Raw genomic sequence first — 25206 nt, forward strand, 5'->3', positions numbered from 1 at the left:
AAATGTACTTTTATTAAAGGAAAGGTAGTTAGTACAGGAAGAAGAGGTGGATATTGACGTGTGACAAATGCATGCTAATCAACGCAAGTTTTAATGAATTTCTTTGCAAGATGATTAACAGGATATTAAAGTGGGGGGAACAAACACCATTCTGTGTGAAAGGCAAATTGTGCTGCAGTTGAAGTAATTAACAGCTCCAGGAGGAAGAAAGTAATTTAATAATGTGCAGTCTCTTCCTTCTGTCTCTACTCACTTCTTGTCAGCGTAAGTGCTGATTCACCAGTCATACTAGTTTTTGAGTAGCAGAGGAATGTACAATTGTGTGTTGAGTGTTAACCGGAGTCCTGCTCTGGCACCATCAGTAATGTTTTGTTTTTATAACTTGGGTAATGAGTTGAAGACTGATTTAATGAGCCATTCGCAGTTTCACTGTACCGGCCGTGTGTCTCTTTACCTATCTTCTTCTCATTCTTTTAATAGCCTCACTGTTCATTTCATTACTGGCACCTCCCGTTTTCTCGTATCCACACATATCTCCCTGTCCACAGAAACGCCTCAGTGCAGTCTTCTGTTTCAACCTTGGTAACACCTGCAGTGCTGCTGAACAGATGCCAAATTGCCTCCCCCCAGTCTCTCTACCTCCCCCTCCTCTCCCTCCCTGTCTCTGCAGTGTCCATCCATTCCCAGGGTGAGAAGCTCGGCTTCCCTTTTTTTTTTATTGGCCTGCAGCTGTTCCCTCAGGTACTCTCTGTCCTTAATAAACCAGGCAGCAGTACATGCATGTTGAGTTAAGCACCGACTCAGTGATAAGCGAACAATTTTAATTTACTTTGATTTGACTGGTGTATCTTTGCCTTTGTCATATGGTGCTGGGCAGGGCAGTGGCTTCATCAAAGCGTCCTCACAGAGAAACAGCTGCAGATAAATTGGTTGGATCAGAGTGGCGACTGCGATTCAAAACAGTTAAGTTCTGGACTGTCAAAGTAGGAGCTGAAAAAACTGGGCAAAAAGAAACGTCCAAGCTGAGGGGGAGTGTAGAATTGGGTGGAAATTATTTCTAGGTGCATCACCACAAGAAATTATTTTCACGTGATTTTAATTGTAGCTTTACAGTAGAATGTCCCTCCTACTGCTCCTTTTGCTCTCTTAGGTAGGGACGGGAAAACGTGTTATTGGTACGGTCTATAAAGCCTGTTGCAGAACTTTATGTTGGACCACGCAAAAACGTTCTCTTTGTCTCTTTCAAGACAAAGATGAGCAAAAGGCCTTGTTAAACCTGTAGCTGGATTATAATCCTGAATATTCTAATTCATGCAGTCAAAGCCGGATCAAGAGAGGAGAGTAAGTGCTCAAGATAGTTTAAAAAAAAAAATCTAAGTGAGGATATAGCTGGTGAATGAAAAGAAAAGTAGGTGTAAGTACTCACACAAGACTGGTGACTCAGCCTTTAGTGTCGTGTTCTTTCAGCCCAGTGCTCGGGATGCAGCCTTCCCATGAATCACATCCACTCTCCAGCAATGGAGGACGTTTTTCATTACCACTCAAACTTCCAGATTCATGCATCCTCCTGATCTTTGCTTCATGCACCACTGCCCTCATTTCTTCCTGTCTTATGTGTCAACTTCTCTCCCTTGATGTCCAACCCTCAAGAGATGTTTTGGGCATTTCCTTCTCAGGCTTTCCCATTATCCTTCTCCTCCACCTCAAGAAACAACATGAACAATCTGATGTTTAGCTTGATTACAGGCAAGTGCAGCATAAACAAAATAGAGTAGCCGACCCGAATGAAAATATATCTTGCATATTTTTGACTCTATTGTGAGCCTGTTAGCTTGCTGACAGCATTTAACTCGGAAGTACAGTCTCAGACAGTCACATGCATGACTGTACACTATTAAATCTTTGTTTGTTCTACAGTTTTTTCATCATGTCAAGAACTCACTGTCTGTCAGGTGCCCTGTACATACATTTTATGGCTATTGTAAGTAATTCATGGTAGTTTTGTCTTTTTTTTTAAATTTGGATTCATTGGATTTGGTGTCGTGTCCCCCCTCCTCAAGCAGACATCCAGCCTGATTCAATTTCCTTTATTTGTCCCTCAGGGCCAATAGATATCAGGCTCTGGTACATCAGACAGCGTCACAAAGGCAGATTAATAACGTGCTGCATCACTAACAGTAACACACTTGCTCGCTCACACGCACACACACCGGAAGAATAGATTGTTCCGCCTGTATTGTGGCCTGATCAATGCGACCGAGCACAGTGTTAAGCTGATTGCCTGCAGACCTCGGCCTGCATTATTAACCAGCTCCACGCACACTGGAGGACATTCTGGACACACAGAGGGGTGTGTGCGTGCGCTCATATTGCATTTGCCCTATTTAAAGTAGCTTCCTCATTAACTACTAAGACAACGCAGCATCTTCCTATGGTCTCCTCCAAAGGTCGTCCCTGCACTATTTGTGCTCTACCTCCTCTCCAATTCTAACGGCTGGATTTGCACACACACACACACAACCTGAAAGTCAGTCAGCTGATACTTCTGTTCAAGTGCTCTTCTGTGGCTTTAGCTGTAACAGACTGACAGTCACATGGCCTCCTCTTTCTATAGGCCTGTATCACACTCCCAGGGGTGGAATAGCAACCACACGCTCATTAGACACCAGCTGACAAATGCTCAGAGGCCATAAGAACGGTGTTACAAGGTTGTCAAGACATTTCTCAGTATTCCTGTGTGACTTAACGTAGATGTATGAGCCCCCTCCCCTCTTAGTTCTTTTCATGTTTTCCAATCTCCCTCCTTTTTCCTTAAAAATCATTATAGTTGGAATTAAATGTCAGCTATTACCATTGTGGTATATTCTCTGGCTGTGGAACCGCATCCCTGTTCTGCCGGCTGTCAGTACTTTGAATGCAATATAGGGAAACTAAATCCGGTTATTTTCTTCAAACTATTCACTTCCCTATATTTGTGTGTGTGTAGATCATGTCCATATGTCATTGCCACCGGTAATGTCAAAATAAGGCCTTGTTCAGACCTGAGTGGTCACAGGAGACGCATTCAGGAAGCATTTTAATACCAGGATCGGATCTCACTTCCCTGCTCTATATGCAAATAAACATGTGCATCATTTGTGTTTGCGAAGTCCAAATGATGTTGTTTTTACCCATTCTGAATATATCGATGTGTTTGTGTGTGTTAGTGCAACCAAAAAGAGAGAGAGAGGGAGATCCCGAGCTGGTCAGTGTTTATATTGTGACGGTGACCACAAAATCCATATATGAATAAAACCGGCCGGAAGTTGGTTTCCCTGTTATGCTGTAAGTAAGGTTAATTTTATGTGTATTTGTCTTAATCCGCTGTTTTTGTTGCAGGAATATGAAACAAAGAGTGGCAGAGCTGGACCCGGCAACCCGACGTCTCCCAGGCGAAGTGTGAGGAAAAACCTGGACTTTGAGCCACTCTCCACCACCGCACTTATACTGGAGGACAGACCTGCGTATGTAAACAGACACACACACCGTCGATCCTTGGGTTGATGGATATTTTTCATTCTTTCTCACCGCCAGTGGGGTTTACTCTTCATAAAACAAAGCCGTTTTGTCTCCATCCTCCCCCATCATTCCTTCTTTATCAGCCCTCCTTCCTCTGCTGGATCATTACCCTGTCAGTCATTGCAGTTCTCACCGCTTCCCCCGGGCGTCTCACAAACAGTAAACAAGAGATGTTGCTGAAAGTTTAATGGCCCTCCCTCTGCCTGGCTCCATTACCATGCTTCTTTGTTTTGAGTTTGCATTTTGTTTACATAAAAACAGACGTATATATGCTGGGCCTCACTGGGCTTCACCTAACATTTAGTGGTACTGCTCTACCGCATGTAGAATGAAAAACAATAGTGTAATTTAGCCTGGTTTTTCTGTGTTTACAGGAAATTGACTTTAACACCACGGCTAGAAAAACTGAGTTTAGCTGCTGCAGACTTTTTGCTTCATGCAAGCTTCCTTATCTTGTTCCATTGTCAGTGGCACCCTCTACTGGTAGAAATCATTAAGAAAGGCGCCCCTACTGTATTTGGTAATTTAGTAGAAATATAGTGCATCATCTTTGTATTTGTAGAATGGGGTAAGACTAAACAAGTACAGGATTTTACTCTTGATTCACCTGCTTCACCTTATTTACCTGTTTTCTGAAGTCAGAAATTATATTTAATACCCAGTGTTATAAAACAACTGGTTAGTGAGATATTAGCGGACAAAATAAAGGGGCAAGTATTGTACATAAAATGTGACCTCATCCATATAAATGTTTAACAAAGCGTCGACATCCAAGCCCCAGCTGACCGCATCTTCCACCACCCGAGCAGCACGATAAAGGGAAGCGCTGGTGGCAGGTTCCTGTGCACGTTCTCCTCTCTTCGTGCCACAGAAGCACTCAGACATGAATAATGCAAGTAAACCTCAGAGAAACTCAATGCTGCTAACCCATTTACTTAAATGCATGTCTGTGTGATACAGGAATCTGCCTGCCAAGCCAGCTGAGGAGACACAGAAACACAGGCAGCAGTATGAGGAGATGGTGGCCCAGGCCAAGAAGAGAGGTGAGGACATGTGACAAAAGAATCAAGGTTCACCTGCTGTCTTTGTCTAGGGTCAGAGGTCATCTCTGGAGCACCGGAATTTACCAAGACTGCATCAGGAACCTGAATACAGGAACCTGCTATTTATTTTGTCCTCCACCATCCTCTAAAGCCTGGCGTCTCTGTCTCTTTCCTCAGCCTGGTTTCCTCTTTACTCTCTCATTTACCCACTCTTATGTTTCTTTGACACCAAAATTAGCAGGCATACAGAGTTTGCCTCTCTTTTTTCCCCCCTGGTGCATCATGTTCAACACCACAAACACACTGACGACTGAGGTGCCAAATTAAAAACTGAGCTGATAAAAACCTGTATCTACTGAAGAGTCATTTGACCCTGGGGTGAATGCCGATTTGATCCATTCCCATTGCAGACCAAAGCTAGATATTACCAGGTGTTAGTGTGGAAAAGGGGCTCTATTGTATCTGACCACCTCTCCTCATCCTCCTGTCTGTAGAGCTGAAGGAGGCTCAGAAGAGGAAGAAGCAGCTGGAGGATCGGTGTAAGCTTGAGGAGAGCATTGGCACAGCCTCCCAGGTCTGGAACCAGGAGATATTGCCTAACTGGAGTACAACGTGAGTACAACCACTCTCATTGAGTTTAGAAGTATAAGTACAAGTATTTCCCCCAGAAAACACCCTTTGAAATGTCCAGTGCAATAAAATATAGTAGAGGATCTTGATGCTGTGGCACATTACCCCAACCCAGTGGTGGAAATCGGTACTGTTGTGAGTTATCTGATTTGGTTCTCATCAATGCATCACCCTCGTGGTCACTTCCACAGTGAAAAATGTTGGACTTCAGTTTGAAAAATCTCTTAATATATACAGTAAATATGTTTAATATTCAGTATGTAGGTAGTCACAGAGGTCCTGAATAGATTTATAGATTTTTCAATGTAAAGTCCAACATTTTCACTGTGAAATAGAACATTTCAGGATACTTTAAAGTACTGTACAAACACTTTGCTCAATAGGTTCAGAGAGACTGATATGCCTTTGTTCAGGACCTCTCTGACTACCTACATACTGAATATGAAACATATTTACTGTATAGATTAAGAGATTTTTCAAAGTAAAGTCCAACATTTTCACTGTGGAAGTGATAATTTCAGGATACTTCAAAGTACTTTAAAAACACTTTGCTCAATAAGTTCAGAGAGAGACTGAAATGCCTGTGTTCAGGACCTTTCTGACTACCTACATACTGAATATTAAACATTTTTACTGTATAGATTTGGAGATTTGGAGAAAGTGAGGTCCAATATTTTCACTGTGGAAGTGATCATTTCAGGATACTTCAAAGTACTGCATTACGATTCTACTCGTATAGCCATTTGTCGTATTCGTTTTTTAAGACACTGTAAATTTCATAAATGTTACTGGAGGCGCAAGATTAAATACAGTGAAGTGTCCTCATTGATTCAGCAATTCTTAACTATTACTTACCCAGTGCAGAGAATCCACAGCCTGCTCATGAACATATATATGGTTTTATATAATCTTGACAAACATATGAGGACATCATCTTCCTTATAATGTTGTTGAAGGTAACTGTAATTCTACGCACATTAAAGCATTTAACCTGCTGCGTAGTACAGGAGTACATGTTACAGACCTTTAAAGTCCTTTAATCTAAGATTGGTACTTGATTTCTAAATATGAAAATAGTTTTCAAATGTTACTTTATACCATTTTGGTTTATTGATTGTCTCTAATGCACAGTGTCATAAGCTGTTTTTCAGACATGAACCAAGGAGGACGGCCATAAAATTGGGTCTAGATATTATCCGGAGTTGACATCTTTGTCGTTGTCCTCTACATCTAAGGCCCCTTTTTTCAATCTGAGATATTTTTTATTCTTCCAGTTTCATGTCTGTTGCATTTTAGTGCTTGTGATGGTTAAAATCAGTGCCTGGAAGTGCTGATGAAGCAAATTGTGCAGTGTGTCAAAATTCTTTGGCGTTGGAATCTCACATAGTTTAGTCTTAAATTAAATTTTGACCGAGTAGTTGACCGACATATGCTTCTTTGCTCTATGAAGAACTATATTTGTTTCCACATCTCAAACTCTACCAGGTGCACTTCTCGGCGAGTGAGAGACCTCTGGTGGCAAGGCATCCCCCCCAGTGTCCGAGGCAAAGTGTGGAGCCTGGCTGTGGGCAACGATCTCAACATCACACACGGTACGTCATGGGAGTGAACGTGCATCTCTGAGCGAATGAAGAGAAATGGTGAACTGTCAGCTTTACTGATTTGTTACCTATTTGCTCTTCCGATCAATCAGTATAAACCACTCTGATACTTCCTCCTTTCATTCATTGGAATATTTGTGTGAACAGGCCACACACACACACACACACACACACACACACACAGACACACGCACTGTGCATACAAAGATAGATGAGTGGGGCAGTTTGTCTCAGCGTTTGTTATTGAGCTGAAGTGGCAGTGAGATGGAAGGTCTATTAGAGCAGGAGCATGGTCCACTGAGCACGAGTACAAGCACGAACACGCAGAATTTCAATGAGTTCTGTGTCTGGCTTGAGACGACACGCATTTGTACTTCTCCACCTAATGGTATAATGAATTCCCAAGCCCCTTACCCGAACTTCAAACATTAGAACTGGATACTAACATAGTAGACACCAGATGTATCCGTAGCTGAGTTGATGCGCTTTCAAAAACCTAGTAGTGTGGCTGTAGCTTCTGTGTTAAGATATCTCTGTAATAGCAATACATCTTTACGCATTAAGATTAAGATACATTTATTTGTCCCAAACACATGCACACACTCATGCAAGGGGAAATTTAACCTCTGCTTTTAACCCATCTGGTGCCAGACACAGAGCAGTGGGCAGCCGTGTACGGCGCCCGGGGAGCAGATGCTAGGGGAGTAAGGTGCCTGGCTCAGGGGCACTAGACAGGGTAGGGAGAATCCTCTTGGATTTTTGGACAGATCAATCCAGGTTCGTCTTTTTGTTGTTTCTCCGTGGAGTTGAACCAGAGACCTTTTCTGCCCATAGTCCAAGTTTCTGCCACTAGTCCACCGCCTCTCAAGTAAATAATCAGCCAGAGCAGTGTTGGGCTCCACATCGTGTTTCAGAAAGCTCATTATTTCCATCCCATACAATCACTGGAAGGCAGCCACAGGTTAAAGCCATGACGGGTACATTCATCGTAGTGCAACAAAATAAATGTCCTCTGAGACGGCAGGAGATCTGTTTTCTGTCATCGCCTCACATGAGCTGAATCCTTTCTCCACCTAAAATGGTTTCTGTCCGGTAATCCTGTTCTCTGTCAGTCTCTTAAACCTCTGTCTTCCCTTCTTCTCTTAACCTGTAATGTTTTCCTTGCAGAGCTGTATAACATATGTCTGTCCCGGGCGAGAGAGAAGTGGAGTGCCACACCTGCATCTTCCGCAGAGACTGAAATTAATGGTAAAGATGGACAAGAAACTGTCAATCACTGTTTCTGGCTTTTATTTTTAAACCTGAGTTAGGCCCACATCTTTCTGTGTGTTTCTGAACGTGCCGCCATGTCTTCCCATTAGATGCTGGTTCTTCAGACAGGGAGTCGAGCCTGGAGCTGATCAAGCTGGATATCTCGCGAACCTTCCCCCAACTGTGCATCTTCCAGCAGGTCAGTTAGAGATGTTCAGTCAAAGACGATGGTGCCGTCACGGCTGCTTTTTCTTTTTACCTGTTCAATGTGTTTCCGATGCAGAAAGCAAGTAATAGGATACACTAAAGAAATCACTGACAAAAAATTCTAATACAGAAATATCCTTATACTATTTTATTGTTTAATGTAGCTTTTTCTACGTTCTTAGAAAGCTTAATAGCCTGAAGCTTAACGCTGGTAAACGTTAGTTTGAGACAGCAAAGCTGAGGTTGACATAACCTTGATATTATTGTACCAAAGCAAATCTAACTCTGGATTTCCAGGTTAAAGTTGTGTGTGGTTAAGTTTATTTTAAATCCATTTTTTTCTGTGTCTTTATTATTTATTTGTTCCTTACCAGGGCGGGCCCTATCACGATGTGTTGCACAGCATTCTGGGAGCATACACTTGTTACCGGCCAGACGTTGGCTACGTAAGTCAAGCACTCACAGAAGCAATTCTTCCATGTTAATTCCCTCTAATCAAATGTGTAAATTAGATATTTGTATTATTTTTGTCCTCAACACAACCGCACTGAATCCTCCCGAAAATCTCCTGTTGTTTCCTTACATGGGCTCACTCCGACATTATTCAGAGTTTAACAGGGTGCTTGCAGAAACTCTGGAGAATGTCTCCAAAAATTGACTTTTGACCGACATTTTCGTTTTCACATACAGCCCCTAGATATTATGCAAAGTGCGATCCTAAGCCTGAACCCAAGTCCTTAGAATCAAAACAGAACCAAGTTTGTTTAAGATTGGTCTAAGATTTAACATAAAGCTCAATAACTTAAACCAACTGTAGATAAAAAAAAGTTGATGTAGGGAGCTAATATCTTCCTTCGCTCTCAAGGCTTAATGCCATCTCCTGATATGTGCTACATTTTTAATACCCCCATGGAGACGAATGCATAAACTTCATTTTTTTTAAATAAACTCCCCTGTGCCTTCAAGCAACATCAAACTTTCTAATTAGTTAGTGGCAATCCAAAATGTATGACAGCGGTTTCTTGGTGGTCTTAACATCATGCTTTTACTTTGTGCAAATTCAAGTTTGCACGTAGATGCTGTGGTTTTACGTTTCTGCGCCTCACCACAGCCCACACTCTACTTGTCAATAAGTCACTAACTTCCTGCACTGACCCCAATGCATGAGCTGACTCACATGCACAGTCTATGCATAACATGTGTGCACAGGTTGTTTTTTTTGGTGTCCGCCTGCATTGGCATTTCACCAGATACTTTCAGACTGAAGCTTTGATTTGATTTACCTTTTTTATAGAATTAGTGTTTTAGATGAATAAGAGTGTCAGGGAGGGTGCTGTGTAAAATTGCTGTGTTAATTTGCTCCTGCACATTTCTCTGCACTCACTTTCAGAGATGGAAGTCAAACCATATCAAATCATACTTACAAGTGAGACCATTTTAATGTTTTTTTTCAATCTGTGTGTGTGTGTGTGTAGGTGCAGGGAATGTCATTCATTGCAGCAGTGCTCATCCTGAACCTGGACACAGCCGATGCCTTTATAGCTTTTGCCAACCTGCTCAACAAACCGTGTCAGATGGCCTTCTTCAGAGTCGACCACAGCCTTGTCAGTACACACCCACACACACACACACTAATGTAGAAACATTGTCATTGCACACATCTGATAACGCAGACTGGGAAAAACACAATTTTGGACATCATGAACACATGTTTTTAAGTGAGATCTCATCACATTGGATCGCAGGAGACACATTTATTTCACTTGTGATCGGATCGCACAGGACAGATGTTAATAAAAGGTACAAACAGGGTCTCAGACTCGTCCACACTGCAGAAATCCCTTGGCGGTCTCGCACACATCTGACCTGTGTTTATGTTCATGTTTCACTGCCCTGCCGATTGAACACAAAGATGTCGTCTGTGCTGCTACATGTGACCATCTTCTCTTCTCTCTCTCTCTCTCTCTCTCTCTCTCTCTCTCTCTCTCTCTCTCTCTCTCTCTCTCTCGCAGATGTTGACGTACTTTTCGGCATTTGAAGTGTTCTTTGAAGAAAATCTACCAAAGCTCTTTGCACATTTCAAGAAAAACAACTTGACCCCTGATATTTATTTAATCGACTGGTGAGTCTCCACCTCGTCCATTTTCTACTGGTATTATTTATTTATTCGATCTCTTTTTCTCCTCAAAACCATCATGATATTCTTACTACCTTTAATCTTTTCAATATTCTATAATATTACAATCTAACCTGTTTGAATTTATGTAATTTCACAACTGGAACAGAAACGTATAAATAAATATGAAGCCACAATATGAGAGTACGATATATTCTCTACCCACATCCAGAGTTGACCTTGTTCCCATCCCCGGGCGGTTACATGTTTTCGTCTAGAAACATAACTCTAGTTCTCACATTGACTCAGTGTCGAGTTAGTTCTTCTGAGAAAACCGGACGGGCTTCACTTCTTCATCATTCACACCCCACCTGCCTGGTATTACTTGGTATTCACACGTCTTTGTGGGGGTTTGTGCTTTAGTGCCAGCCACAGAGGTTTTTTTAACTCTGAGTTATGAAACACGATTTCTTGGTTTAACAATAATAATAATAAATAGGCGACACCGCTAAAAACATTTAATATCAGATGAGGAACTTATCACAAATTATTATGTTTGAGAACCAGGAAATATTGAAACACTTGATATTTGCTTAAAAGAATACCCCAAAAATTAACAGATTATTATTTATCTATTAAAATAGCTGCACATGAATTTTCTTTGGGTCAACTTATCAGTCCCTGCTGGGGAGGCAGAATGTTAGCTACACTACATATTTGTCCACAGCACAGTGGTAATTGGTGTGGTGGTTGTCAATGTATTGCGAGTTGAACTCCAGCCACACTATCTGGTTATTTATTTCCTCTGCCAAGGGGGTTATGTTTTCATTTGTTTCTTTGTTAGTTAGCAGGTAGTTGTGTAAAAACTTCTGGACGGATTTCTTTGAGGAAGGATGTATTTTGCGTCAGGGGAAGAACCCATTACATTTTGGTGTGGAGCCGGATCAGGAGGCAGATCCGAGATATTTTTTTCACTATATCACCGTGAGATGTGGTGTTTTCCAATATCTTTGTTCATTTTGCAGAGAATGATTCATTGATCTTTAGGAAAAAACATCTGACATGTTTAGGGTACTGATTTTTAGAAGTGTTTTCATTAAAAAATCAATTGAATTTAAATGCGGTTTAATCGGGGGACTGTTGCACTTGGATTGAATATTCTGCTGTATGCACTTGATGCGCATACATTTCTCCGTCATCTCAAAACCAGTATTAACCGTTCCTATTGCCCCGTCCCTCCCTTCATCCTCTCCTCCAGGATCTTCACTCTGTACAGTAAGTCGCTGCCATTGGACCTGGCATGTCGGGTTTGGGACGTGTTCTGCAGAGACAGCGAGGAGTTCCTTTTCCGCACGGCGCTCGGCCTGCTGCGTCTCTACCAGGACGTCCTGACCTGCATGGACTTCATTCACATGGCTCAGTTCCTCACCCGCCTGCCGGACTTCTTACCGGCTGAGCAGCTCTTCCAGCAAATCGCTGCTGTGCACATGACCAGCCGCAACAGGAAATGGCCACAGGTGGGCCGTTAAAGCTGCTCGGCTTAGGCTTCTCGTTCGATACAGTTTGTTGAATAATTGTTTTCCTAATTATACTTAATTTCCCCTCAGGTCCTGCAGGCTTTACAGAAAGATCAGGAGCGGGGCAGCCCGGTGTTGAAGCGCTGAGCTGCGATCAGGAGGTCCCACTAACGGAATCCAATTCCCCTCCAGACTCTTACCAGGGACCTGAGAGAGACCTATGATCATTTGGGACATCTCTGGAGGGGGTCTGTCAGTGATGAGGAAGAATACGAGGCCTTATTTATTTCCCACCACCCCTCTTCTGCTCTGAGGTCCAGCAGTGGACTGTAAACTGTAGCTGGCAGACGCCGAAGAATGTACCACACACTCCCACATACATGTGCCCAGCAGACTGACTCACGTCCAGGGGAAACAACGGGGGAGTTGATTCGAAAATCCCCCACTTATCTTTTGATTTTGTTTCCGCCAACGGTTCCCCTCAAGAGGAATGTCCTGAGACAATATCTCCAGAGTCAGATCTGTGAATGTCAATGTCACAACGTGTGGATCTCTCTGTTTTTTCATCCCCCCCATGTCCTGTGAGTTTGATTTCCTCTGTGGGCTAAGTTTGTTTTTCATTTACATGTTTTTGTCATTGAACATTTTAGTTCCTGAATCATTCCATGAAATCATCTCGTGTTTTCTGGGAGTTAAAACCCTTTTGAAGTTTGGTGTCTCTGGAAGTACCAGATTGTTACAAGTGAAGAAATGTGCTCAGCCTCTGAAAGAGGTCATAAGCTGCCTGTAGAATGAGTTTTACAGTAAATTTATAAAATACGGAAATGGAAATGGAGATAATAATAATAGTAATGTGTTACTGTGGTAGACACACAAATTACAGCGTCAGACTTGGACTGGCCCTTCCCCTGAATAAGTTTGAGGTACATTTCATCTGGTTAGTGTTTTGATTTTTATGTCTTGGTGTGAGTGTTAATGTCTTGTGCGTTTATTTAATATTTATCTAACGGATGACGGGACTTGTTCAAGTGACATGAAGGGTTTTTGAGGAACCGCTCCCTCACACAAATGTGTTTGGAGCTTATATAGATCTGTGACAACTAAAACGCGTAAGAGGTTATGACTTGAGCTGCATCATTCATGAGCAGATTTGTGCACTTTGAGGACTACAATGTCCACTAGGGGGCATATTTTGGCTGAATTACCTCTGGGCTAAAAAGGAATTCCTTACCACTTTTAAATTTGTTTGTCATTTAAATATCTAATGTGATATTTCTCCAGGAATTATTTTTTTAATGTGGAGGTTATGGCAGTTATAGCAGCGGTGACATTTATTTTATCTTCCTGTCCTCATATCCTAATCTGTACTGCCCCCACTGTTCATGTGCTCAATTGCATGTTGTGGACAAGTCGCGTATGATGCACACAACACTGAAGATTCAAATTCTGGTTTCAGCAAGAAAAGCCATCGGCTGCAACTTTGTAAACACATATATTTTTATTTTGACAAATTGACACTATAACAAATATGCCGAAAGCTGTTAGCATTTACTGTTTGTAGTGTATCCATAGATTTACAGAAAACTATCACTGGATCAGTTTGATACTAAGGAAAAGTAACAAATGTGAAAATTCTCGTGTAGATTCTGGACATATAAGAAGCATCTTTTTTCCCCCCTATGACTTGAAAAATCTGAGAATATGTTGAGGATGTGTAAGTAATATTAAACGTAAAAATATGTGGGCCTGTTCAGAAGTGACTGAGATGAGAAATGTGATTTTTGGAAGCAAATTGTATTTTAAAGCACCTTAATGTCCATGTGTCGCGTTCACTGCTGCTGCGCCATCTGTTGTTCTCATTGGTGAACTACAGTAACTACACTGGCTAACACATGTCGCTTTCACCCTTCCTCGCACGTTATCTTTTGACTCCCGTTGCTAAGTTTAAGAAAAAATGACACGATCAAACATTTCTGATTGTTTGATCTGCTGCCTTTTTTTTGTCTCAGGAGATAATAAATTGGAATTGTGAGGCTTTTGGTAAAGTTTTACAAGAAAATGGAAAAAACAATTGGTTGCAGGAAAACATCTTGTTAAAAAAGTAGCTATCTGAGGGTGTCTGTTTTTCTGCGGCATCTGTCTGACCAGTCTCATTACTTGTTTGCATTTTAACAACAACACAAGCCAAAGCAAAATGTGTGAGGACGCTGCTTTGACACAGTTGCATTAGACGCAGAAGTTTGTTGTCTTTTACATGAGCTTCCTGGTTGATGTCGCTGGTTTGTCAGCTCGCCCATCGTGACCAGTAGGGGGCGGTATGATTTGTCCAAGCAATGTTTATGACACGTCAGCCTCCATCTAGCATGTACTAAGACAGTACACGGCACTATTAAAGGTTCAGTGTGTAAGATTTAGGTGTGAGTGATTTATTGTCAAAAATGAATTAAAATGATCTTTGTGATGTTTCCACTAGTGTTTCACCTAAATTGCACAAATTGTTGTTTTCTTTATCCTAGAATGAGCCCTTTCATATTTAAATACTTTATATATACACGATGAGCGGATCCTCTCTCACCTTTTGAGTTTTTATGATAGCGGTTACACAGGTTCTCTTTCATTTTTGGGAGGGTGAGGTTAGGGGTATTCAGCTGCAACATGCAGCTTCACCACTAGATGTCACTAAATTCTACACACTGAACCTTTAAATAATCAGATGTATTTTTTTAAGTGGAATTGTCTAACTGTTGATTTCATACAGGATTTGTCAGTGAAGTTTTTAAACCATGTTTATTTATTTCAACGCCAGTTTTGCACAGACCCGTTTGTCAAATTGAAAAAAAGGCAGACGATTTGAAGAAATCTTATTGGTTGTTGACGTCTGTGAAGAGTGCAGTTGTCAGGGTGATGGTATTTCTCAACGCAACTGTTATCGTTATTGCCTGTGAGGCTGCTTCGACTCTTGTGCTACGCTACTGAACCTGTGTGATGGCATTAGCTTCCATTTTGTTCCCTGTAATTCCAGTGATGTCCACATTAAAGCTTAAATATGGGACGTGCTCTAGATTTAACGAAACAGGAAATTATCACCATCACCTCAGCTTGTTTCGTGGCTGCCGACATATGGTCTGTTTGTGCCCCCCCCCCAAGTGTGGTGCCTCACCGCAGGACTGCAATAAATATATATATATACGTAAGCCTCTGAGTTGTGCCTCGCATCACCAGTTCATATCAGCACTCTGAAGGTTTAAATGGTTTGTCCATTGTCCATGAAGTGCCCCTTCCAGCTCCGCTAACACTACAAAAAAACACAATTCAATCAATCCACACGCGTCTAAAAACAAATTCAATCATGTTAAAATTCAATGAAGGAGTCTAATACACTGTTATCAATCTGTTTGATTATCTGGACGTCTTTACTTTCCTGTGTTCTGTTTGATTTGCATTGTCTTTATTTTTTTCCTCATTGAGACCTGTGTACTGTAGAGGAGGGATGGACACATGGAGACAAGGGAGCGTCACCATGCAACTGTATCTCACTTGAAATGTATATAAACGATGGTTTTATTAAAATAAAGAGCTGTACATAACCAACCAGGTGCGACCACTTTTTCTTTTTGAATGACTGCGTTTCCCAGAGGACCTTTCACCAACTCCAAGTAGCAAATGTGTTTCACATATGATGAGTAGAGTGAGAGTGAGTCATTTTCTTCAGGTTCACATTACAGTGTTTTAGTCAATTATCTCTTTGAATCAAAGGAGTCTGCTAAAGGAGCAATACACCAGTTTTACATGAAATTCGGTCATAGGAGGTTAAACTCTGCATGAGAAAACAGTTACACACACGCACACGTCCCCATGACTTCAAAGGACACCACAATGTCTGAGATTGATTTCTTGGTCAGTTACTCTAACCGTAACCATAGCAACTACTTGCCTAGCCCAGACCTGAAACCAAGGTCCCTACAACAAAAGTAATACCTGGACCACACATGCACACACGGTGAGGCCAAATCATGTCAATCACTCCTTGGTGGTTGGTGATAAAACCTGCCTCCTCCATGTTAGTGGAAGGGACATGGACCAAACTGAGAAACTGCATGTTGAATACTTTTTTCCAAAGATTCTTTCTGTCGTTTTATGTAGTTCTCATAACATCGATGTATGTCCATGAGCTCAGTTAGTTATTTGATTCCAAGAAATTATACAATACAAGGTGAAATATTGACTGCTGAGACGGACTTCAGCTGAACGTTGATACCACGGCTCCATTCCACAAACAGTCGTATGGTAGATGCACATATAAACTTTAAATATGTGTTTGTGTGTATAATACATATATATATTAGAACACAGGAAAATTTCTCTCGCACTTCGGTCCCCTAAAAACCACAACGACCTCCCTCCTCCACACTAGCAACACCTTTTTTTTTTCTTCAAAAACGAGATCTCAATAAATATAAACCTGCAACACATTTTCTCAGAAGCCACGAACAGCAGCCGTGCTCTTCATCTCCATCAGCATCAGCTCCAGACATTTACATCGAGCCGCCATGAGGTCCCCTCACATCCTGCTGCTGTGTGTCCTGGGAGCTGCCCTGCTCTCCTCAGTGCTCTGCAACAGTAAGACAAACTTGCATGTTAATATTTAAACATTTTCCGTGTCAGAGGTGTTGTTGTCTCATTGGTTCACATTTGTCTTTTCAGATGCACTGGGTCCCGTCGCCTGCTGCTTTAAATTAAAAAATTACGAAGACCCACCACTGAAGAGAGCTAGAATCAGCTCCTATCAGAGGACTGATCCGAACTGTCCAAAGAAGGGCGTTGTGTAAGTGCTGATTAATGAGTGTACCTCACCATCATTATGTGTAATACACCAACGTAAATAAGTGACTTGGAATACATGTTTAATTCCACTTTAGAAGAAGAAAATCTCTTACTCATTACTTTTGGTCTACTGCTTATGGGCATTATACATCTGCTGCTCTGTCATTTCTGCATTTACTCCGAAATACAGTTATTTTCTTATTTCTTGAAGTTATTTAGCATCCTTTCAAAATGTTCATAAAAAAACAATACCAATCCTCAATATGACATTAACATGACATCTTCCCCCTTTCTTTCAGTTTTACGACAAAGAACAAGTCTGTAATCTGTGTGCATGCAAACCTCGAGTGGGTTCAGGACATCATGAACAAATTGGATGAAGAATCCTTGTAAACCAGCTGCCCGTCTGCAAAAATCAACAAAAAAAAAGAAGTTACTCCTTTGTCTGTTGCTGCATCAAATCAAATTCTGTGACATGATTTCACTGTCAAAGTGCAAACCCGCCATGACTGATCCTAGCTTCTGTTTGCTCACTGTCTTTTATGTCAGTATTTTCCACAATTATCATAAAGAATAAACATTATACATTTAAAATTGATCGTTTCAGAACTTTGTCTCGTCTCCCCTCAGATAGAAAACAAATGTGAGAATAGGATGGGAGATGGTTTCTTTTTTTGTGCCCTTGTGATGGTGCACTTTTTGGTACAGTGATTCAAATGGTGGGAAGCAGATATAATACAGCTGTGGTCCACTTCAGGCAGTGATGTGGCACTTCTGGCCTTCGTGTGGCAAAATGGATAAAACTGCCCACCAATAACTAATGTGGCTCAAATATCCAAAAACAAATGTGGGCCTTTTTTTTTGGCAAACATGCGGTGCTCTAGGATAAAGTTTAATCTAAAGTGGCCCACGTGGTAAATGGTGAATATGGCACAAAATAAATTGAAGCCACCTTTGGCATCTTTGGTTGACGTTCGGTATTGCTCTGTTTTACTCGTGGCTGCCCAAGTGCCATCCTTCCATGTGGGGTGTGTGAGTGGGATGTGGGCAAAATGTGAAACTATGTTCTGACTCTTGATGCAAATAGGTGCAAACAACATGTGTGTTGCCTAAGGTTTGCGTTGCTCACATTTCTTTCCCCTTTTCTTCCCTTGGTCACGGTGGCCTGAATTTTCACTTTTCAGTAAGTGGGTTAGTTCCATTATAAAAGGAGATCAGAAACAAATGACTTCCAAAGCACTGACTAGACTTGACTCAACAGTATATCGTGGATGTTTTATCCCCATTTAACCCCGCTCACACTTTTGGACCCTCTGGCAGGGGCTGTTTAACTGCTCCAGACTCTCAGCTGAAGACGATCGGGCCAGAGCTTTGAAATAAGAGCCCAGAGGTTTTGGAACACCCTGCCTGAGGAAACACAACAGACTGAGTCAGGAGCTTCAAAGCCTAAAATGCCCTTTTATCGTATTGCATATCCTGATTTAACCTCATTCTCGTTTTATTATTGTAATGGTTGGTCTATGAATATTTTTATTTTAGGTTATTTGCTATAAAAGTGCTATATACATAAAGATTTTACTACATAAAGATAAAATGTTGTGTTTAAAACATTCAGGTATTCTGAGAAAACGTGGCTGTGCTCCTTGTGTCCAGTGGGAACGTTAGGAGGGCTCTGTGTTTTAATGTGTAATGTTCAGCCTCGCTTCTGGAATGACACCATCTGATTTGGCGTTACATCTAGCAGGGCAGCGTTACTTTCTGTTGACGTCACGTTTTTACTTCATGTATTGATAAAAGACACAAAATGCAACGTAGACAATAGTTGCTACAGGTATATAAACATGTAATAATTGATAGTAAATCTGTCAAATATTGTACATTTACCCATGCATGAAATGTCCTCATGTCTGTTTGAAACTATTTAGTCTGTGCTTTAAATGCTACATTGAGGGACTTAAAATAAATGAATCAATAGATTAAGAATGACCAAAATGTTACTGCTTTGACTGACGGCAATAGAAGAGACAGGAAAATGGAGGAATGCAATAATGATATTTCAATGATTTGATCCATCAAAATTATTTTTTGACATGTGTTTAATACATATAGATATGAAAGTTTCTCTTACACTTCGGTCCCCTAACAACCACAACGCCCTCCCTCCTCCACACTACCAACCCCTTTTTTTTTCGTTAATAAACAAGGTTGTTGACCTCAATAAACATAAACCCGCAACACATTTTTCTCAGTAGCCCCAAACAGCAGCTGTGCTCTTCATCTCCATCAGCATCAGCTCCAGACATTTACATTGAGCCGCCATGAGGTCTCCTCACATCCTGCTGCTGTGTGTCCTGGGAGCTGCCCTGCTCTCCTCAGTGATCTGCAACAGTAAGACAAACTTATATGTTAATATTTAAACATGTTCTGTGTTGGAGATGTGTTGTTGTCTCATTGGTCGACATTTGTCTTTTCAGATGCACTGGGTCCCGCGCGCTGCTGCTTTGTTTTTAAAAAAGGACCACTGCCGAGAGCTAGAATCAGTTCCTATCAGAGGACTGATTTGAGGTGTCCGAAGAAGGGCGTTGTGTAAGTGCTGATTAATGAGTTTACACCATCATTATGTGTAATACACCAACGTAAATAAGTGACTTTGAATACATGTTTAATTCCACTTTAGAAGAAGAAAATCTCTTAGTCATTACTTTTGGTCTACTGTATGTGTGCATTATACCTCTGCTGCTCTGTCATTTCTGCATTTACTCCGAAATAAAGTTATTTTCTTATTTCTTGAAGCTATTTAGCATCCTTTCAAAATGTTCATAAAAAACACAATACCAATCCTCAATATGACATTAACATCTCCCTCCTTTGTTTCAGTTTTAGGACAGGGCGTCGTCAAATCTGTGTGGATCCAAAACAAGATTGGGTTAAGAGCATCATGAAAAAAATTGGATAAAGAATCCTTGTAAACCAGCTGCCCGTCTGCAAAAATCCCCCCAAAAAAAGAAGTTACTCCTTTGTCTGTTGCTGCATCAAATCAAATTCTGTGAAATGATTAAACTGTCAAAGTGCAAACCCGCCATGACTGATCCCAGCTTCTGTTTGCTCACTGTCTTTTATGTCTGTATTTTCCACAATTATCATAACGAATAAACATTATACATTTAAAATTGATCGTGTCAGAACTTTGTCTCGTCTCCTCTCAGATAGAAAACAAATGTGAGAAAGGATGGGAGATGTTTTCTTTTTTTGTGCCCTTGTGATGGTGCACTTTTTGGTACAGTGATTCAACTGGTGGGACACAGATATAATACAGCTGTGGTCCACTTCAGGCAGTGAAGTGGCACTTCTGGCCTTCGTGTGGCAAAATGGATAAAACTGCCCACCAATAACTAATGTGGCCCAATACTGTCAAATACTGTACATTCACCCATGCATGAAAATATCCTTATGTCTGTTTAAAACTATTTAGTTTGTGCTTTAAATGCTACATTGAGGGACTTAAAATAAATCAATCAATAGATTAAGAATGACCAAAATGTTACTACTTTGACTGACGGCAATAGAAGAGACATGAAAATGGAGGAATGCAATAGTGATAGTTAAATTAAATTATTTTTTGACATGTTTAATACATATTTATATCAGGGGCGTATATAAATAATTAGGGGGGCTGAAGCCCCACTAAAATGTTCTTCAGCCCCCCCAAATAATTATTGGGATTTTTTGTAATTTTTTTTTTTTTTTAATTAAACTATTGTTTTAAACATGGACAAGTTATTTATAACTCTAACATGCTACATATGTGAGTGCGTTTCTGGTTAATATGTTTTCTCCCCCTTCAAATTACAATCCAATAGCCTGTCATCATACTTAACATTAAGTGACCGGGCACTAGGACCTTGGGGGGTCTGCATCGCTGCTGCACTGGCTTTCTCACTCTGCCAAGTAACGTCTCTCATCAAGACAGCAGGATTACAGCCAAGGAGTTTAGCTCATAGTAAATGATGCACGGAGTGAAATTGTAAGTACAGGTAGTTACAGAATGTGGCTATCTGTAGTTGTTAACAATTGTTACCTGCTTAAATTTAGGTTTACTTGAGGCAAATGAAAGGGAATATTGTAATGAGCTATGTTAACACTAAGCTAGCTATTTTGTTAGAAAATGTCTCCAGTGAGCAAGAGTGTGAACGAGCAAATTTGAAATGTAAGAAATAACTACTTTTGAAATAATTTGAATGTATTTTTGTGTATTGTGTATCTTATTCCCTTCTGCTCATAATACAACAAATTAACAACTCAGAAGTTTACACTGGCAGGTCCATTCTCCATCCATTGTGTGTGGTCCCTTTAAGAATAAGGATTTGGGAGTGACGCGGATATGAAAACTAGTATATCCGTCTTTCCTTTACAAGCAGGAAATTTATTTCTCTCTATTTGAGAAAAGTTCTTATTTGTGTTGTCAAATTTCACAATGACCCTGAAATTCTGTCTCTTCTGTTATCTTATACTGAATGAATGCAAGCAAAGATACAGAGAAAAATCACACTCTTTCTGATTGAACCAATCTATGAACTGTCTGAAACAATGGATATCCGCAGCCCCAAATGAGCCAAAAAAATTGGCGCGCGCTGTGCGCGCAAACATTCGCCAGCATTAGAGGCTAAGCCCCCCCTTTCTTTCAATCCTAGAAACGCCCCTGATTTATATGAACACAGGAAAGTTTCTCTCACACATCGGTCCCCTAAAAACCACAACAGCCTCCCTCCTTCACACTAGCGACACCTTTTTTTTTTTTCTTTAATAAACAAGGTTGTTTATCTCAATAAACATAAACCCGCAACACATTTTTCTCAGAAGCCCCGAACTGCAGCCGTGCTCTTCATCTCCATCAGCATCAGCTCCAGACATTTACATCGAGCCGCCATGAGGTCTCCTCACGTCCTGCTGCTGTGTGTCCTGGGAGCTGCCCTGCTCTCCTCAGTGCTCTGCAACAGTAAGACAAACTTATATGTTAATATTTAAACATGTTCTGTGTTGGAGATGTGTTGTTGTCTCATTGGTCGACATTTGTCTTTTCAGATGCACTGGGTCCCACCACCTGCTGCTTTGTTTTTCACGAAGTAAAACTGCCGAGAGCTAGAATCAGCTCCTATCAGGAGACTGATCCGAACTGTCCGAAGAAGGGCGTTGTGTAAGTGCTGATTAATGAGTTTACATCACCATCATTATGTGTAATACACCAACGTAAATAAGTGACTTTGAATACATGTTTAATTCAACTTTAGAAGAAGAAAATCTCTTAGTCATTACTTTTGGTCTACTGTATGTGTGCATTATACCTCTGCTGCTCGGTCATTTCTGCATTTACTCCGAAATACAGTTATTTTCTTATTTCTTGAAGCTTTTTAGCATCCTTTCAAAATGTTCATAAAAAACACAATACCAATCCTCAAGATGACATTAACATCTCCCCCCTTTGTTTCAGTTTTACGACAATTAAGGATCGTCAAATCTGTGTGAAACCAACGGTCGACTGGGTAAAGAGAATCATGAAAAAATTGTATGAAGAATCCTTGTAAACCAGCTGCCCGTCTGCAAAAATCAACAAAAAAAAAGAAGTTACTCCTTTGTCTGTTGCTGCATCAAATCAAATTCTGTGAAATGATTTCACTGTCAAAGTGCAAACCCGCCATGACTGATCCCAATTTCTGTTTGCTCACTGTCTTTTATGTCTGTATTTTCCACAATTATCATAAAGAATAAACATTATACATTTAAAATTGATCGTGTCAGAACTTTGTCTCGTCTCCTCTCAGATAGAAAACAAATGTGAGAAAGGATGGGAGATGTTTTCTTTTTTTGTGCCCTTGTGATGGTGCACTTTTTGGTACAGTGATTCAACTGGTGGGACACAGATATAATACAGCTGTGGTCCACTTCAGGCAGTGATGTGGCACTTCTGGCCTTCGTGTGGCAAAATGGATAAAACTGCCCACCAATAACTAATGTGGCCCAATACTGACAAAAACTGTACATTCACCCATTGCCTGAAAATGTCCTTATGTCTGTTTAAAACTATTTAGTTTGTGCTTTAAATGCTACATTGAGGGACTTAAAATAAATGAATCAATAGATTAAGAATGACCAAAATGTTACTACTTTGACTGACGGCAATAGAAGAGACATGAAAATGGAAGAATGCAATAGTGATAGTTAAATGAAATTATTTTTTGACATGTTTAATACATATTTATATGGACACAGGAAACATTCTCTCACACTTCGGTCCCCAAAAACCACAACGCCCTCCCTCCTTCACACTAGCGACACCTTTTTTTTTCTTTAATAAACAAGGTTGTTGACCTCAATAAACATAAACCCGCAACACATTTTTCTCAGAAGCCCCAAACAGCAGCTGTGCTCTTCATCTCCATCAGCATCAGCTCCAGACATTTACATCGAGCCGCCATGAGGTCTCCTCAGGTCCTGCTGCTGTGTGTCCTGGGAGCTGCCCTGCTCTCCTCAGTGCTCTGCAACAGTAAGACAAACTTATATTTTAATATTTAAACATGTTCTGTGTTGGAGATGTTGTTGTCTCATTGGTCGACATTTGTCTTTTCAGATGCACTAGGTCCCGAGAATTGCTGCTTTGATTTTTACCCAAGACAACTGATGAAAGCTAGAATCAGTTCCTATCAGAGGACTGATTTCAGGTGTCCGAAGAAGGCCGTCTTGTAAGTGCTGATTAATGAGTTTACATCACCATCATAGTGTATTATACAATCTTTCAAATAATACATTCTAATTTTGGTCTACTACATATGTGCATTATACATCTGCTGTTCTGTCATATCTGCATTTACTCCGAAATACGGTTATTTTCTTATTTCTTGAAGCAACCTTTCAAAATGTTCATAAAAAAACAATACCAATCCTCAAGATAATATTAACATCTCCACCATTTGTTTCAGTTTTAGGACAAAGAGGTCTAGTAAAATCTGTGTGGATCCAACGCTCCCGTGGGTTCAGCGCATTGTGGAACAATTGGATGAGGAATCCTTGTAAACCAGCTTTCTGTCTGCAAATCAACAAAAAATAAGTTTTGTGAAATGATTTCACTGTTAATGTGCAACCCCGCCATGACTGATCCCAGCTTCTGTTTGCTCACTGTGTTTTTTGTGTGTATTATCCACAATTATCATAAAGAATAAACATTATACATTTAAAATTGATCGTGTCAGTACTTTGTCTCGTCTCCTCTCAGATAGAAAACAAATGTGAGAAAAAAATCTCAATACCTGGTGTTTGTGGCAATATTATTATGCAACTAAAATAAATGTTTCAAAGGTCTAATCCTATGTTCCTCTATGGAAGTCCTGGGAGCCTAATTAATACTTAAAAAAAAATTAACTTTCTCTTGCATTTTTCTCTCCCATTTTTTCAAACAGAAGTTTAATTAAAGTATAGTTAATCTTGTTCTTTTTTAAACTCAGTAAACTTATAAACTGGCTGTTGTTTGATGGAACACAACATGATAATGTGCATTGATGGCTTCTACTCTTATGTATCAGAACCACGTTGATGTAACTCATATTGTGCACAGCATTTTAGAGATCATATGAACATAAAAACTACAAAGACGTCGACATTACATGACACTAGATAAACTATGTCAAACATAAAGGAGAAGCTGTTCTGGAGTCAGAGGGAGGTCCAAGCCAAGCAGGACTAAATCACATCCAGTAGCGCCTTCTAGTGGGTGGCTGTTGAAATTGCTGGTGAGCAGAATGGGAGATGTTTTTTTTTTGTGCCCTTGTGATGGTGCATTTTTTGGTACAGTGATTCAACTGGTGGGACACAGATATAATACAGCTGTGGTCCACTTCAGGCAGTGACGTGGCACTTCTGGCCTTCTTGTGGCAAAATGGATAAAACTGCCCACCAATAACTAATGTGGCCCAAGTATCCCAAAACAGATGTGGGTTATTTGCTATAAAAGTGCCATAAAAATAAAAAAGGAAAAAGATCCCTTGACTGACAGCGGCAATAGAAGAGACATTAAAAAGGAGGAATGCAACAATGATAGTTCAAGGATTTGAACCATCAAAATGAGTGATGACACATCAATCATCCTTCACCACAGACATAAACATGGATGATGGGTCACCACGTTTTCCCACTTTCCACAAATGAAGCCATGAACGCTGCCGTCTTCCTCATTTGGAGCCAATCAGGAGTCAGTCGCATTTTCACCTCTTCTTTATTCCAAAATCAAATACCAAACCTGAACACCAAAAACCAAGCTTTGATGTTATAAGAACAACCAATAACAGAAACCATCTTTAAGAACATCTTATTTTGACATGTACATTTTCTTTTTTTTTTTTAAATCCTAGCAACCATGGCCTCCACCTCTGCCAGCTGCTCCCGCTTGGCTTGGACCTCCCTCTGACTCC

The 25206-nt window shown here is 40.6% G+C and overlaps 3 protein-coding genes across 3 annotated transcripts in view; all 3 read left to right on the top strand.

The window, feature by feature from the left end:
• tbc1d14 (TBC1 domain family, member 14) overlaps positions 1-15514 on the top strand; it is a 32206-nt gene extending 16692 nt beyond the window's left edge. Inside the window, exons 4-14 of the mRNA XM_061066106.1 lie at positions 3379-3503; positions 4519-4601; positions 5096-5213; positions 6717-6823; positions 8000-8080; positions 8194-8282; positions 8665-8736; positions 9766-9894; positions 10303-10412; positions 11665-11923; positions 12014-15514. Coding sequence (XP_060922089.1) covers positions 3379-3503; positions 4519-4601; positions 5096-5213; positions 6717-6823; positions 8000-8080; positions 8194-8282; positions 8665-8736; positions 9766-9894; positions 10303-10412; positions 11665-11923; positions 12014-12070 — 1230 coding nt within the window. The 3' untranslated portion in view covers positions 12071-15514. The remainder of the gene's footprint in view (positions 1-3378; positions 3504-4518; positions 4602-5095; positions 5214-6716; positions 6824-7999; positions 8081-8193; positions 8283-8664; positions 8737-9765; positions 9895-10302; positions 10413-11664; positions 11924-12013) is intronic.
• Positions 15515-16419: 905 nt separating this feature from the next.
• LOC132996078 (eotaxin-like) lies at positions 16420-17298 on the top strand. The gene is made up of 3 exons (XM_061066395.1): positions 16420-16543; positions 16628-16748; positions 17047-17298. Exons 1-3 carry the CDS (start codon positions 16474-16476, stop codon positions 17138-17140), a joined length of 285 nt encoding a protein of 94 aa, XP_060922378.1. The 5' UTR covers positions 16420-16473; the 3' UTR covers positions 17141-17298.
• A 4321-nt stretch (positions 17299-21619) lies between these two features.
• On the top strand, positions 21620-23914 carry ccl36.1 (chemokine (C-C motif) ligand 36, duplicate 1). Its single transcript, XM_061095881.1, has 6 exons — positions 21620-21743; positions 21830-21941; positions 22236-22310; positions 23188-23288; positions 23373-23484; positions 23722-23914. Exons 1-6 carry the CDS (start codon positions 21674-21676, stop codon positions 23813-23815), a joined length of 564 nt encoding a protein of 187 aa, XP_060951864.1. The 5' UTR covers positions 21620-21673; the 3' UTR covers positions 23816-23914.
• The last annotated feature ends 1292 nt before the right edge of the window (positions 23915-25206 follow it).

The sequence above is a fragment of the Limanda limanda genome, chromosome 22 (genome assembly GCF_963576545.1).
Source record: "Limanda limanda chromosome 22, fLimLim1.1, whole genome shotgun sequence".
NCBI lineage: Eukaryota > Metazoa > Chordata > Actinopteri > Pleuronectiformes > Pleuronectidae > Limanda > Limanda limanda.

Bases quoted from the DNA above. Each gene is read 5' to 3' on its own strand.
- LOC132996078 (XM_061066395.1), top strand. From the start codon at position 16,474: ATGAGGTCCCCTCACATCCTGCTGCTGTGTGTCCTGGGAGCTGCCCTG. The intron at 16,544-16,627 runs GTAAGACAAACT...TTGTCTTTTCAG, and splicing joins CTCCTCAGTGCTCTGCAACA to ATGCACTGGGTCCCGTCGCC. The intron at 16,749-17,046 runs GTAAGTGCTGAT...CCTTTCTTTCAG, and splicing joins TGTCCAAAGAAGGGCGTTGT to TTTTACGACAAAGAACAAGT.
- ccl36.1 (XM_061095881.1), top strand. From the start codon at position 21,674: ATGAGGTCTCCTCACGTCCTGCTGCTGTGTGTCCTGGGAGCTGCCCTG. The intron at 21,744-21,829 runs GTAAGACAAACT...TTGTCTTTTCAG, and splicing joins CTCCTCAGTGCTCTGCAACA to ATGCACTGGGTCCCACCACC. The intron at 22,311-23,187 runs GTATGAAGAATC...CATCTCCATCAG, and splicing joins AAGAGAATCATGAAAAAATT to CATCAGCTCCAGACATTTAC.